Source organism: Populus euphratica, unplaced genomic scaffold, assembly GCF_000495115.2.
Source record: "Populus euphratica unplaced genomic scaffold, PopEup_1.0 scaffold174.1, whole genome shotgun sequence".
In the NCBI taxonomy this organism is placed as follows: domain Eukaryota; kingdom Viridiplantae; phylum Streptophyta; class Magnoliopsida; order Malpighiales; family Salicaceae; genus Populus; species Populus euphratica.
The window spans coordinates 865,536-880,568 of record NW_011499935.1 but is presented as its reverse complement, the minus strand read 5'-3'; the positions used below and the strand labels follow the sequence as shown (position 1 = coordinate 880,568).

General features: G+C 29.2%; 1 protein-coding gene across 3 annotated transcripts; it reads left to right on the top strand.

Moving 5' to 3' along the window:
- The first annotated feature begins 7,748 nt into the window (after positions 1-7,748).
- Positions 7,749-13,867, top strand: LOC105136425 (developmentally-regulated G-protein 2). Of its 3 annotated transcripts, none has more exons than XM_011041755.1 (12): positions 7,749-7,858; positions 8,008-8,102; positions 8,186-8,253; positions 8,611-8,687; positions 9,136-9,316; positions 9,536-9,592; positions 10,202-10,276; positions 10,715-10,834; positions 12,192-12,362; positions 12,744-12,857; positions 12,976-13,146; positions 13,548-13,867. In XM_011041755.1, exons 2-12 carry the CDS (start codon positions 8,033-8,035, stop codon positions 13,644-13,646), a joined length of 1,203 nt encoding a protein of 400 aa, XP_011040057.1. In that variant the 5' UTR covers positions 7,749-7,858; positions 8,008-8,032; the 3' UTR covers positions 13,647-13,867. The 3 variants fall into 3 exon arrangements, with proteins under 3 accessions (XP_011040057.1, XP_011040058.1, XP_011040059.1); XM_011041756.1 differs by having other exon boundaries at positions 7,994-8,102; XM_011041757.1 differs by having other exon boundaries at positions 7,962-8,102.
- Positions 13,868-15,033: the final 1,166 nt, after the last annotated feature.

The following is a 15,033-nucleotide window of genomic DNA, read 5'->3' as shown; positions in this document are numbered from 1 at the left end:
AGAAAATCAAATGTTAGAGAAAACATTCTTCACTTTTCAAGAGATATTCGAAACTAATTTCATGTTTTCTTGTGGTTGAACAAATCATAAACTTTTGATGAAAAATCATCAATGTCATCCCACAAGTTCTAAACTATTCTCTAAAATGAATGGAACCTTTGTCTAAAAGACAAGAAAGAATATGATGGAATTCTTGAGGATAATTAATATTTTTTATTTTTATTATGATATTTTTTGTTTTATTTTCAATAAACAATATCAATTTTATTTTAATTAAATAATAAAATTTAATTACATTTAAAATAGAGCATGACTTTTCATAATAAAGATTTATATATGGCAGACAATTCAATAACGCACACAATTCTTAAGGAAAAAAATATTTTGAATATTTAACATCAATCAAAACTAATGTTACTATAATATCAGGTCCAACAAACATGATTAAAGGTTTTGGAAAAGCTAATATTTTGTTATCAAATAACACAAAAGTAGGTATCAGAAATGCATTATATTCACTTTGGTCTATAAGAAATTTACTCAATTTTAATGATACATGTGCTGATGGTTGAAATAATAGATGAAGATAGAAAATAATATCTTTATGTTATTTCATGTATTTAAGGCCAAGAGCTTATACTCAAAAAATTGCATGCCTTTTCTTTTAGAATTTATTATACGATTATGAAATTTATTGAAACAAATGTTGCGGTGCATTAAAAGTGCTCTAACCCAAAAATATTTATGTTTTGATATTATTAATTTAGACATCCAGGATTAATAATGATGCGATAGATTATTAAGAATTCACACAGGTATCCTTTAAAGAACTTGAAGAATTTTTTACCAAATGAAAATTCATGCATTATGTATTCTCAAAGTAAATTAATTACCAAATCATCTCTATCAATGGTTGTTATAGAATCACCATTTTTTTTTGAAAGAATTCAAGGAGATATTTGTGGACTTATTCATCCACCATGCAGACCTTTTAGCTATTTTATGACATTAATTGATGCATTAAGTAAATGGTCACATGTTTGTTTACTTTCTAATTGAAATGTTGCATTTGCTAGATTAATAACATAGATTATCAGACTATGAGCGCAATTTCATAATTATCCAATTAAGAAGATTCAATTAGATAATGCTAGTGAGTTTACTTCTTGAATGTTTGATAATTTTTTCACTTCAATTGGAATTGATGTTGAACATCCTGTTGCTCATATACATACTTAAAATGGTCTAATAGAATCATTTATAAAGGGACTTCAATTAATTGCTAGACTATTACTTATGCAATGAAAATTGTTTATATTTGTTTTGGGACATACTATTTTATATGTTGTATCATTATTTAGAATTAAATCAAATGCTTACCATAAATATATTACTTTATAACTTGTTTTTAGTAAACCACCAAATATATTTCATTTATGAACTTTTAATTGTACAATACATATTCCCGTAACACCCTTATAAAAGACTACAATGGGTCCACAACATAAAATAAAAATTTATATTGATTTTGATTCTCTATCTATTATTAGATTCTTTAAATATTTGAAGTTTTTAAGGCTTATTTAAAAGATTATCATTTTGAGAGAATATTTTTCCATCATTAGGGAAATAAAAGCTAGTGTCTGAAGTATTTATAATAAATACTTGGAATAACCTTATCTCATTGTGATTTAAGAACAAATCAATGTGAACTAGAAGTTTAAAAGATAATTCACTCATAAAATATTGCAAATAAAAAATAGAATGTTTTCACCAATAATGAAAAAGTGGTTAAATTCCACATTCTAGTTGTAAATGCTTCATCTAGAATTGAAATTCTTAAAGGAAAAAAAAATCCAACTTAGCAGCAAATAAATTTATAATATGCCTGAAGTGCGAAAGACTTGTTGTCGCTAAGGAAAAAAAATCATAGAAAACAAAAATCACAATAAATAGATGATAGTACTCTTGAAGAGTCCTCAACCATAAAACAAGCGATAAATGTTATGTCCAAATCATCTCTTAATATTGATTATCCTAAAGAGGAACCTCTTGAAGAGGTATCTTTAAAAAAGATCAAGGTACCTGAAAATAATGAGATTTTTATAAACTTTATCTGTAAAGAGAGATTTTGGATCAAAATAAAATTGTCATAAGTGACGTATTTGTATTTAAGGTTACTTTTGGCATAACCAGAAGTGATGGTAAAATCAAACTAAAAATTGTTGAAAAATGTTGACATAAAAGTAATTGACCAATGTGAAAAAAACAATCAAAATAAAGTTAATCTCACTTGCAAAATATGAAATATTTGGACTTGTAGTTCATACACCTAAAATGTTGTTTGTTGGATATAAGTGGGTTTTCATTTGTGAAATATTTGGACTTATAGTTCATACACCTAAAATGTATTATGTTTGTTGGATATAAGTGGGTTTTCATTAGAAAACAAAATAAAACCAATGAAATTATACTATAAAAGACACAATTTGTTGTAAAAGGTTTTTCACATAGACCTGACGTTGATTATAAGAAAATATATTCTCTAGTTACTTAACATCCACATGAAAATCCTTAAAGGATTTAAAATGCTTGAAACATTTTATGATAAATCCATAAGTGTTAATTATATTAAACAAAAAAAATATTTATGGGTTGAAGCAATTTGATCAAATATAATATAATCGTCTTAGTAAAAACCTCCTAGAAAAAGGCTCTCGAAATAATAAGATTTAACTATGTGTTTTTATTAAGAAAACCATATTAGAATTTGCTATTGTTGCAATATATATTAATGATTTAAATCTTATTGGTACTCTGAAAACCTTATAAAAATTATAACATGTTTGAAAGAAGAATTTGAGATGAAAATTTCATAAAGATAAGATTTTATCTTGGTTTACAGATTGAACATCTTTCAAATGGAATTTTATCTTGGTTTACATTTGACTAAATTGCTTGATATATATAGAAAAGGTCCTAAAGCACATGAACAATGCTTATCCTTTGAGTACACCTATGATTGTTCGATCACTTGATGCGAAAAAATACCCTTTTCAACCACTAGAAAAGGATAGAGAAACTCTTGGTTCTAAAATACTATATCTTAGTGCTATTGAAGTACTTATGTATTTTGCAAATTGTACAAAACCATATATAGTTTTTGTAGTTAATTTATAGGCAAGATACAATTCCACTCCTATAAAATATACTAGAATAAGTTTAAACATATACTTGCTATCTCCGTAGGACAATTGAAATGAGGTTATTTTGATAGTGAATTGAATTCATAATTGATTGAATATGTAGATAAAGACTATTTCTCTGATCCTCATAAAATGAGATTACAAACATGTTATCTATTTATCCATGAAGGTACTGTAATTTCTTGGAAATTTGTCAAACAAATATTAATAGTTATTTCGTCAAATCATTCAAAAATTATTGCAATCCATAAAACAAGTTGAGAATACATATGGCAAGAGTCAATTATCGAGCATATTAAAGAAAAATATGGATTGTCAACTATTGAAGATAGTCCTATAATATTCTTTGAAGATAATATTGCCTACATCACTTAATTTAGAAGAGACTACATAAAGGATACAACACAAAGTATATATTACCGAAGTTCTTTTATACCTATGAGCTTCAACCAAAATGAAAAATTGATATCAAGCAAATCATATAAAGTGATAATTTAGTGGACTTATTTATAAAATCTTTATCAATCTTAACTCTAAAGAAGCATGTTTATAATATTAGAATGCATCATGTCTATAATATTAGAATGCATCATTTTAAAGATTCATCATAAAATATATACTTTAAAAGTGAAATCAATAAAAATTATACTTCTTTTTCTTTGCTTAGGTTTTTCCCATTGGATTTCACTTTGTAAGGTTTTAATGTGATAATTTGATATTTTTTATAAATCATAAAGTATTCATATATAAATCTTGAATTATCAATATAAAACCTTCTATTGAATTTGGAAGTATTCAGGAATAACAGAATGTTATACTTTTTTTAATACATGGTCATAAGAGTTATAAAGTCTATAATTATATATATTAAATGATCATTAGAATCTTTTAGGTTTCATGACTCTTGACTTTAGTCTCGTGATATTTAAGTTTTTTAGTGTTTTTTAATGTTTATATATATATAAACTACTTATCTTATATCCTGATTGTCAAAAAATATATAATAATATTTTTATTTATTCTTTATTTTTTAACCCGAACCAATCTTTATCATATAAAATATCCCAATATACTTGTTGTCCAAAGAATAATAATGGTTGGGAGGATTTAAGAGGCATACACCATTTGCATTAGCAGATCTTTCTGAAGTTGAAGTGGAAATCCAAACAAAGCTTTAGTATGTCAGGTTTCTATACAAGAAACAAGAAAGAGATTTGTCGGAAAATCTCTCCTTCGAGACATTTTCATATGCCTTCTGTAGTAAAAATAATTACCCTTATTATTTTGATAGCCAAGTGTATTAAGCGATGCATCGTTTTTGCTGGGAGTCCTAAAACAATCCTAAAAAAATCTTCCTTTTGACATTATCTATATTATGAAATCAATATTAATGTTAATGTTAAAGATATAAAATATATTTGAATAAAATTATGAATGATTTAAAAATAAAAAAATAATCACTTATAATTAAAAAGTACCTAATGAATCATTAAGATTTAATAATTATATTTATATCTTACTAATAAAACCATCACTAAATCCAGTCAATTACAATAAATAAATGAATTGAAAAGAAATATAAAATAAGCATACCTCCATTTAATATAATCATTCCACATGTCAATAGAATTTTGAAGATATTCTGTTAGACTTTCATCATCGATGCTAATTTAATTCTTCTCTTCAGTGGCTTCTTCATTTACAAGTTATTGATCAAACTCCGTTATTAAAGATTGAGGTAGTGTTTAAGAGTATATTAATAAATATATTTTAAAAAATTATTTTTAATATTCGTGTATGAAAATTATTTCTCATAAAAATATTCATTAATTCAGCTCTTTCGAAAAGAATTTAGAAAAAATAAGCAAGAATCTCATCTGAAAAAAAAATTATAGTGTTGACATCTAATGAAGTAATATCTCAAACACAATTTTATTTATTCAATTATAATTAATTTTAATTAAACTTGAAAAAAATCATGAAGGGCTGAAAAAAAAAGTGCCTGCTAATATAAAAAAATCCATAATTTAATATGAAAAAAATTTGGAGTTGAATAGTATTTAATAGAATAATCTTCTACAAAAATAATTTTAGTTATTTTATTTTGATGAATTGTAATGATAATTTTTAAAATAAAAACCTTTGAAAAAGAGCATTCAAGTTTGGGCTTAAGAGACCCTCTCCTAACCAAAACAAATAATGGCACGCATGCATGGGCTACTATTAATATTGATAAAAAAAATAATTAAAAAAAATAAAGTAAAAGAAAAATAATTAAAAAAAATAAAAATCAAATTTAAATAAAAAATACAATGATATAACAAATTTATTTTTCAAAAGAGCAATGTGAATCTTGAGAAGGGTAAAGAGAGGAGAATGAAAGAAAATATAGAAAAAAAATCCTACACATCAACGTTAATAGTCACATGTGCCACATCACTAGAAAAATATCACTTTATTGCTTCTAACACATGAAGCAGCTATATGTGCTATCAAAACATAATAGTTATCACGCAGGTCGTGGCTTAGTAGTGTAGGCGCAACTCTCTTTCCTTTGAATTTCGGTTTGAGTTCTAGTGGGAGTAGAGCTGGAGAGCTGTTTCTTTCCTGTCTTTACTAGGTCTTCTCTGTGTGGTACGCCTGTCACCCCCGCGGTGTCTTACCTATTCATTGGGCTTGCAGGATGTTCAGTGAGCCGTGAGATTAGTCGTGATGCGCGCAAGCTGGCCCGGACACCCATGTTAATAAAAAAAAACATAATAATTAGCCTTTACATGCTGGTATGTGTATCATATTCTAGCCGATTTGCACTATATATCTACCCTAGCCCATTATATTTTTTTACTTTTAATTTTGATTCTTTAACACTTAATTATTTTATATCAATATAACTTTACTTTATTTTGTCAAACCAAGCATCAATATAGTACTTAAATATCATTCCATATCGAGAGAACCTTATATCTAGACAACCAAAACAAGCTACTAAATCAAATAAAAAAATCAATATAAAAGAATCAAATTAGAAAAAAAAAAGTTGAGTGACAAAAAAAACTTCCCTTAACCATGCAAGTTAGTCCCTAATGTTAGCAAACAAAAGGAATGAACATTTGTTTAACCTTCAATTTTAATCCTTAAATTTTTAATTCTTCAAAATCAATGAAAGTAAATTCAATTTTGTCAAGTTCAGTATCAACCAAGAGACATAATATTTTCTTGATACCGTGAGGTTCCTATACATATGCATGAAAATAATTCATAAAAACCAATCCCAGATCAACAGTATGTTAAAGGACTAATTAAAAAGAAAAAAAAATAAGGAATCAAAATAAAAAAAACCCAAAGAACCAAAACAAACTACCAATTCAAATAAAAAAAAAGTCAATGTAAAAGGATCATATTAAAAAAAAAAGTTGAATGGCAAAAAAAAATAAAATTACATTGACCATGCAAATCAATTCTCGTTAGCAAATCAAAAGGGACTGAACATTTATTTAATTTTTAATTTTGATCTCTAAATCTTTAATTATTTTAAATAAATAAAATAAAATTTAATCTTATCAAATTAAATATCAACTCATTAGCATAATAATCTCTTGTGAGGTCCTTAGATAAAAAAATCAATCACGTAACCATCCAAGGCAATGTTGAAATATCAAATGAAAAAACTATTAAGGAACTAGAATGAGAAAAACCCAAGGATAAAATAAAAAAAATTCACTGTACAAATCTATAATAAAACCTCATGAAATTAAATATATCAAACTGTTTAATAATTAACTGATGTGATGTGTTGTGGTGTTTGTAAAATCATTTATATTAAAAATTATCATTGTTGTGGTGTTTATAAAATCATTTATATTAAAAATTATCATTAAGGACATACCTTAAATTAAATAAATTATTTGAAAAATTAAATATTCTTTTAAAAAACAAATGGATGTCCTAAGAAATAATATTTTCTTTGGAAAACACACAAATATCATTAAAAAACACAAGAAAAAAGAAGCAACAGTAAAAACGATACATATATTTTCAATAAATAAAACTAAAAAATAATTTAATTAAAATCAATAAAAACTGAGACTTCTTATATTTAAAATAAAATAATTAAAAATATTTAAGGTTATGAATTGTGCAATTAAATATTATTTAAATACTACATCTAAAATAAAAAAGATTGAAGTTAGTTAATATTAAAACATTTAAGATTATGTTTTATTTTTTAAATAAAACAAGAAATCCTCATGCCTTTTTGAATAAAAAATAATTTATATTCAACTTCTTTTTCATAAAAATGCTCTTAAAACTTAATTGATTGATTTTTAAAATATAAAAAAATACTGTCATTTTTTTTATCAATAAGAACTAGAAAATAAAAAAAAAGCCAAAAAGAAAAGGGTAATATGTTTTTTCTTATAACATAATATCGAAAAATAAAATAAAATAACATAAAAAAGGGAATGGAGGGATAGTGAATAGTGTTGGATTTTTTAAAATGGGCCCCCAAACAACAAAAAGCTATTTCTTTCTGATTCTAATTCTAAAAAGCCCTGTTGTTTTGTTCTTCTCTCCCAGCCAACTGCTCAAAAGAGAAAATACCCCCACCACTTCCATCTCGCCACTCACACCGCCTCCTCCACTCAGTTCCGGTGAGTCACCCATCAATCGAGTCATCTTTATCTCTCTTCAGTTCACGTTGTTATATCTTCATATAAACTACTAATTTCTTTTCTGCATTGATTTTTATGATAGTTAACAGATTGAACTTTTTTTGTGGTTTCCAGTCCATAAAAATTAGTGGCAACTAGAACAAAGAAGAAAAAATGGGGATCATTGAGAAGATCAAAGAAATCGAGGCCGAGATGGCCCGTACCCAGAAAAATAAAGCCACAGGTTTTGTTTCTATTATCAATTTTTTTTTTAAAAAATTTATTGGTTTTTTCTCTTTGATTTGAATGATGACCGTAATATTACAGAGTATCATCTTGGTCAGCTCAAGGCAAAGATAGCAAAGCTAAGGACACAACTGTTGGAGCCTCCTAAAGTAAGGCAACTTTCCTTACCATTTACTCATTGAGTGTTTGTTGATCACAGCTTCACTTAATATTTTTTTTCTTCGTACCAAATTGCTTGCTATTTCAGTGGATTGAATCTTCATAAATATTGCTCTGTCCTTGAAACTTGTACGGTATTGTTTGGGTTGGCCCAAAAGGGTGAAAAGTTGAGGTAGTAATTTTGAAGTTACGGTTTTCTTGGTATCTCGGTTTTCTTGGTATCTCTAGCGTGTTGTAGACTGCGGGTTGCATTTGGTTTTTGGATTTTCTGTGTCCTTTTCATCTTATCTTTGTTGGCCACTGTTTTACATCTGTTCGAGGCTTCATTCTAATGGCATCTGAATCAGGGTTCTAGTGGAGCTGGAGATGGTTTTGAAGTTACAAAATTTGGCCATGGACGTGTCGCGCTAATTGGATTTCCAAGGTCTGGTGTCTTGATTATTTTCAAACATGTGAACATGCATTGACATATCAAAAAATTATGCCTGTGCACACACGAGGGTAAATGCACACACATTCACATAGGCTTTACTAACTTTATAATAGAACCTCTTCCTGCAAAATGCAATAAAGTGGACCAATCGTCTGCCTCAATAAGTGTTTAGTGGTTTAGTTGGTTTGTCCAGATGTTTTTCTTCTATATCAGGACTTCCAATTTAATAGCCTGAATTTGAAGTGCCTTATTTAGAAAGAGAAACGGTTCTTTGTATCTTTAAATCTGCTTCATGTATGTACATTTGCATGACTGATATTAACTCTGATAGGGTAATGGGATCGGTTCATCGATGTTTGGTTAGTTGCATAAGAATAATGTAGCTTGTTTACATGTACATATGGCAATGCCAGAGAGAAATTTTCCTATGTGGTTGCAGTGTGGGGAAGTCAACACTTTTAACAATGTTAACGGGCACACATTCAGAAGCTGCATCATATGAGTTCACAACACTTACCTGTATTCCTGGGATTATACATTATAACGATACCAAAATTCAACTGCTTGACCTCCCTGGAATTATTGAAGGCGCTTCTGAAGGCAAGGGACGTGGAAGACAGGTAAAAGAAGACTTGCTTGTCTGTCTCTTTTCATGGGATTTGGCCACCTGTTTATATGACTATTGATGAGTGTGAGATGCCATGTAAGTTAAAAGGATTGATAGAATGTCTTCATGGAGGGCTGTGGTGGTTATTGGGTTGAATGGTTCTCTATATCTTTTCTTGTCTCGAGTACATTGGAATAAGAACAATTTTGATAAAATCTTCCTTTTTTCTCAGGTTATTGCTGTTTCCAAGTCTTCAGACATTGTGTTGATGGTTCTTGATGCCTCAAAAGTAAGTGTCTACCTGCACAGTGTTTTGACTGCTAATCCTTGTGATGAGTGGATGTATATCTTCTTGTGATAAACTGATGTTTACTCATTAGATTACGGGACAGACCATATTGTTCACTTTTTTTAACTGGAAAAACACCTTTGAGCTTTTCATACTCAATCCCACTTTCTTTTGTGCATCTCAAAATACAAGTACTGACAGGAAAATATAATAGTATCATTTTGGCATAATGTTTTGCATGATACCATTTGCTGTGTTCTTTCTCAAGTATGACCAGCTGTTGTCAGGATATTTCCTGGGTTGCTTAAATTGTTGACATTTAATGTTCTTCCGTCTCTAGTAGTTGCTTTGGTCTAAGTGCTTGTAACATCCCCCCTCTTCCTGTGTCCTTAATAAAAAAAGTTTCATCTCAGATTCTTTCCTGGAAACTTATTGGAAATATTGCCACATTGACATCTTCCTTTTTCTTTTTTTCCTTTCGATTTTTCTTGGTGGGCATGCTTTTCAACTACATGACATTTATATTATTCCTTGTTGTTGTAACTGCTTTTGGCTAATGCTTTCCCTGATCTTCTAGCATCAATTTAATTATTATGCTAAATGGTGCAGAGTGAGGGTCATCGACAAATATTAACCAGGGAACTAGAAGCTGTAGGTTTGCGCTTAAACAAGAGACCACCTCAAGTGAGTTTATTTTTGAGAATGTGATTTAAATTGTTGATAACAACCTAAATGGTTACTTTGGTTGGTAAAGTCTAAAATAACTTGAAACTCATAGTGCAGATGCATACTTAAGAAATGACTTATTGTTGGGTTGTGCCTTTGGTCTATTGTACTTTTATGGCATGTCGGGGACATTGACCTGAATTAAGGTTTCGGTTATTTTTTATTCAATAAACTTTCATCTCCTTGCAACTTTCTTCTTATCAAAGAAGTTCTTTTAGCATTGTGTAACTAGGAAACCTTTTAGTCATACTTTGCAAGATGTTAAACTTTATTTCAAGTCAGGTCTGATCTTGTGTGGCAGAGGTCAAACATGTGTTTATTATCTTTTACTAGCTCTTAGGATTTATGGATCTTGACTTGCTTAATTTTGGCTTTGCATTTCTCTTTCTCTGTCAGATTTATTTCAAGAAGAAAAAAACAGGGGGCATCTCTTTCAACAGCACTTTGCCTCTAACTCATGTAGATGAGAAGCTTTGTTATCAGATTCTACATGAATACAAAATCCATAATGCAGAGGTATTTTCTAAATTTTGCAGATGACATGGTTTTTCTTTCCTCACGGTTAGCAAAGTTATTGGACACTTGTTTTTTAGTTTGAAAGTTGATCAGACTAAGGCCATGTTTGTTTCCCAGAAAGTGGTTTCTGGGAAACCACTTTCCTATCTTTCTTGTATTTGTTTGCCATTAGAAAAGTTGGTCAACGAAAAATACTTTCCAGTCAAAGGAAAATTTGGCTTGGTTTTCAGGAAAGTGTTTTCCTAAAAAATTTGGGTCGAAAACACTTTTTGGAAGTTGTGAAAAATTCAGAAATGTCATTTTATTTATTGATTATATCAAATTGGATCCTCAAACTTTTGATTGCTATATATATTTTGTTTTGAATATTTATTATTTAATTTCATCTCTTAAAATTTAATTTTTATATAAACTTTGGTCCTCATTTTTATAATTATTATTTGCTTTTCCCTTTTCATTTTTTTATTGAAATTTTTTATCTATCAAATTTGATTCTTATTTTTATGATTGTTGCTTATTTTATTTGAAATAATTTATGAAATGTTAATTATTATTATTTTAATTTCTTCATCTTTTATTTTTTTTTATTTTTAAGATTTGATCTCTATTATTTTGATTATTATTTATTTTATTTGAGATAATTTATGAAATTATATATTTTTTTAATTTCATTCTTATTTAATTTTTTAATTTGTAAGATTTGTTTCTCATTATTTTAATAAACTTGAGAAAAATAAAACATTAATAAATTATTTTCTAACTTATTTTCTATGACATTACTAAAGACTAGAAAATGTTTTTCAACTTATTTTCCATTACACTACCAAACATTAGAAAATAATTCATTTTCCTGGAATTCACTTAAAAAAAAAAACTACTTTCTAGCAAATAAACGGGGCCTAAGCAATTGTTTGGTATGCAACAAATTTTACTGATAGGAATAATGGAACTAAAGAGATCTAAAAAGGCCACAGGGAGTTGCTATTATGCTTAGTTGCCCATAACTTTTCTTTTTTCCTCCTCATGTTAGCCTCAAATCAGTGCTTTCCTTTGGCATGACAAACTCTCTTTTCTCTTCTCTTTTTGATAATAAAGAGATTAATCACTTTTGCCTACAATACAAAATAATTGTTTATTAAATGCTATGGATGATAATGAAGATATCAAAGACGATTTCCTCTTGAGCTTACTATTTTTGTTTTCCTGCCTCTTATATTTAATCTTCAACTTTGATGTTTTCCAGTAGTCTCTCAACTCGGTTTTGCACCTCGGTTTTTATTATTGCAATTACACTATATCTGCTCTTTCACTGGCCACCAAAAAGCTGGATGCTTATTACTGATGAATTTGGTTGTAGGTGCTATTCCGTGAGGATGCAACAGTGGATGATCTAATAGATGTGATCGAGGGTAATCGTAAATACATGAAGTGCATATATGTCTATAACAAGATAGATGTTATAGGTATTGATGATGTGGACAAGTTAGCTCGCCAGCCAAACTCTGTTGTCATTAGCTGCAATTTAAAGGCAGGTTCTCTATTAATTAATTTTTTGAGAAATATGGTTCTCCCTTTCTCTTTCCTTTGGGTGTAAAGGAAGCAAAAATCTTGGTTTTTGTATACAACCTGTGGCAAACAGAAGAATGTGACCCAACAACCATCTTCATTCAAACTTGCAACAAGATGCTTTATGTCTTGAGTTTTGTTGTCAAGTGCATCTTCATGCACTTGATGCATGTTTTTCCTGCGCTCCATTTTGCAAAGCACAATTTCATAGCATCTATATGCTTATACAAAATCAATTTTAAAGCTAAGATGATTTGAACAAAATGTTACGTGCAAGTTTCCAATCTGTGATCGGCTTGATAAACATCATATTCATGTGTTCTATTTCTTGTTTCCTCAACAGCTCAATTTGGACAGACTACTAGCAAAAATGTGGGAAGCAATGGGGCTTGTGAGAGTCTACACAAAACCACAAGGCCAGCAACCAGATTTTAGTGATCCTGTAGTTCTTTCAGCTGTATGTGACAAATTGGTCCTTCTCTTCAGTTAATCTATGCATCTCACGTGTAATCTATGCTTTATGTTTGTAGTCCCTAGCTCCATGTTGCTTAATTACTTCTCATCGTGGATGACAGGATAGAGGTGGGTGCACGGTTGAAGACTTCTGCAATCACATACACAGAAATTTAATTAAGGATGTGAAATATGTGCTTGTGTGGGGTACAAGCGCAAGGCACTACCCACAGCACTGTGGCCTTGGTCATGTTCTCCAAGATGAGGATGTAGTTCAGATTGTTAAGAAAAAGGTGAGACATCAGTATCTTGATCATGAAAAAAATCACTGCATGATTCTCAATGCATGTTGTATAGAACCATGTCAATAACTTTTTGATCATGAAAAAAATCACGGCATGATTCTCAATGCATGCTGTATAGAACTATGTCAATAACCGTTATGACTAGGAACTTTCACATCCAAGAATTCACCCTAAACCTTATGCCCCTTGCTGTATGATTCCATTTTAGACATTCTTAAAGTCAAAGATCTTGAAAGTTTGCAAGCGGGCAAATATTTTTTAGACTTTGAGATGATATATTAATGCTTAATTCTTTTTCATCTGAATTTTTTTCTTTACACTTCCTTTTACCACAAAGAGCTGAAATTATATGTTTGGAAAATTGAAAGCTGTCTATTTTGTTTATCCAGGAAAGGGAAGATGGAGGAGGAAGGGGTCGGTTCAAGTCACATTCAACAGCTCCTGCCCGCATATCTGACAGAGAGAAGAAAGCTCCATTGAAGACATAAGAACATCAGCTGCTTGGCATTATGCTACTACAAATCTTTTGAGTTGTGAATTCAGCAATATTATTAACTCAATAGCACAATGTGTCAGTACTTAACTGTGAAACATTAGCTAAACATACTATCCCTTTCCTTTCCTTTTGTTTTGTCTTTTTGATCGCTTATCGTTGTTTCAACATTATTATTTTTTAGGACATGGAAGAACTAGAGTCTTGGATGTACTGCTCGCATTTGTGACTGGTTACTGTATAGTTTTTATCTAAAACATAAAACAAGTAAGCCTTACCCTAAATGAAGCGTAATTCTTCTGAAGTAAAAAATGCTAAAAAGAAAATGTGTATGGAGTTGTATTTTATTTAGGATTACCGAGGAACATGTTATGATGTAATTGGAGTAAAAACCCTTTTAACTTGTAGTAAAATACGAGAGTTTTATCATGGTATTGTAAATTGTTTTTAAATTGAAAATATTAAAATGATAGTTTTTCAATTTATTTTTTATTATTAACATTGACATGTTAAAGCTATAAAAAAATATACATAAAAAAAATTAATTTAATATTCTTTTATAGGTGAAGCGATATGAAAGTATTTAAAAATGTAAAACTTATCATAATATCATATAACGAGTTAATTAGATGAAAAGAGTGAAGGAATCATGCAAGAAACTCTTAGCACTATAAATAACGTTGAATTTGAAGCATCGAAGTACTCTATATATACATATTAGTTTGTACTGTAACAATTGATTTTTTATTTGCCCTAATTTTTAACTGTAAAGTTGAGGGAATATTTCTACTTTTTATTTTTCAAAGAGCAATCACTTGTCATTTTGATTCCTCTTGCAATCATGTCTGAAAGCAAATCTCATTGCATTGCAATGTCTATAATGTGGACTTGAACTTTCATGAGTGGAGAAAAAATAAGACATAAAAGTAAGTAGATGCTGAGAAAGCATCTAAGAAATGACATAAAAAAATTATATAAATTTTTTTATTGATATAATTCAAATGATTTAAAAAATTATAAAAAATAATTCGTACGTAAGAAAGATCTGACAGGAGGGATTCGAGAAAAAACAAGAAAAAAACTACTTAGAGGATATTGTCTCTCACATGCCATTAACACCACCTCAGTTGAGATTAGAGGAGTCGATTGGACCTCAAGAGGATGCTGATTTGAGGCAGGAAGTACTATTATATCTAGGGAAGTCGAATAAGCCTAAACAAAGTGTTTTACCTTAAGCGATAATGATAGAACTTGTAGTAGTCCCCTAGCATGAATGCTGACCCAACATTTATAGCTTGAATTATGAGAGTAATGATTGAAGCGATGGCCAATAGCCCCGATAACCCTAGTGGCTATAAAAAAGCAGTCAACACTAGTGGTAA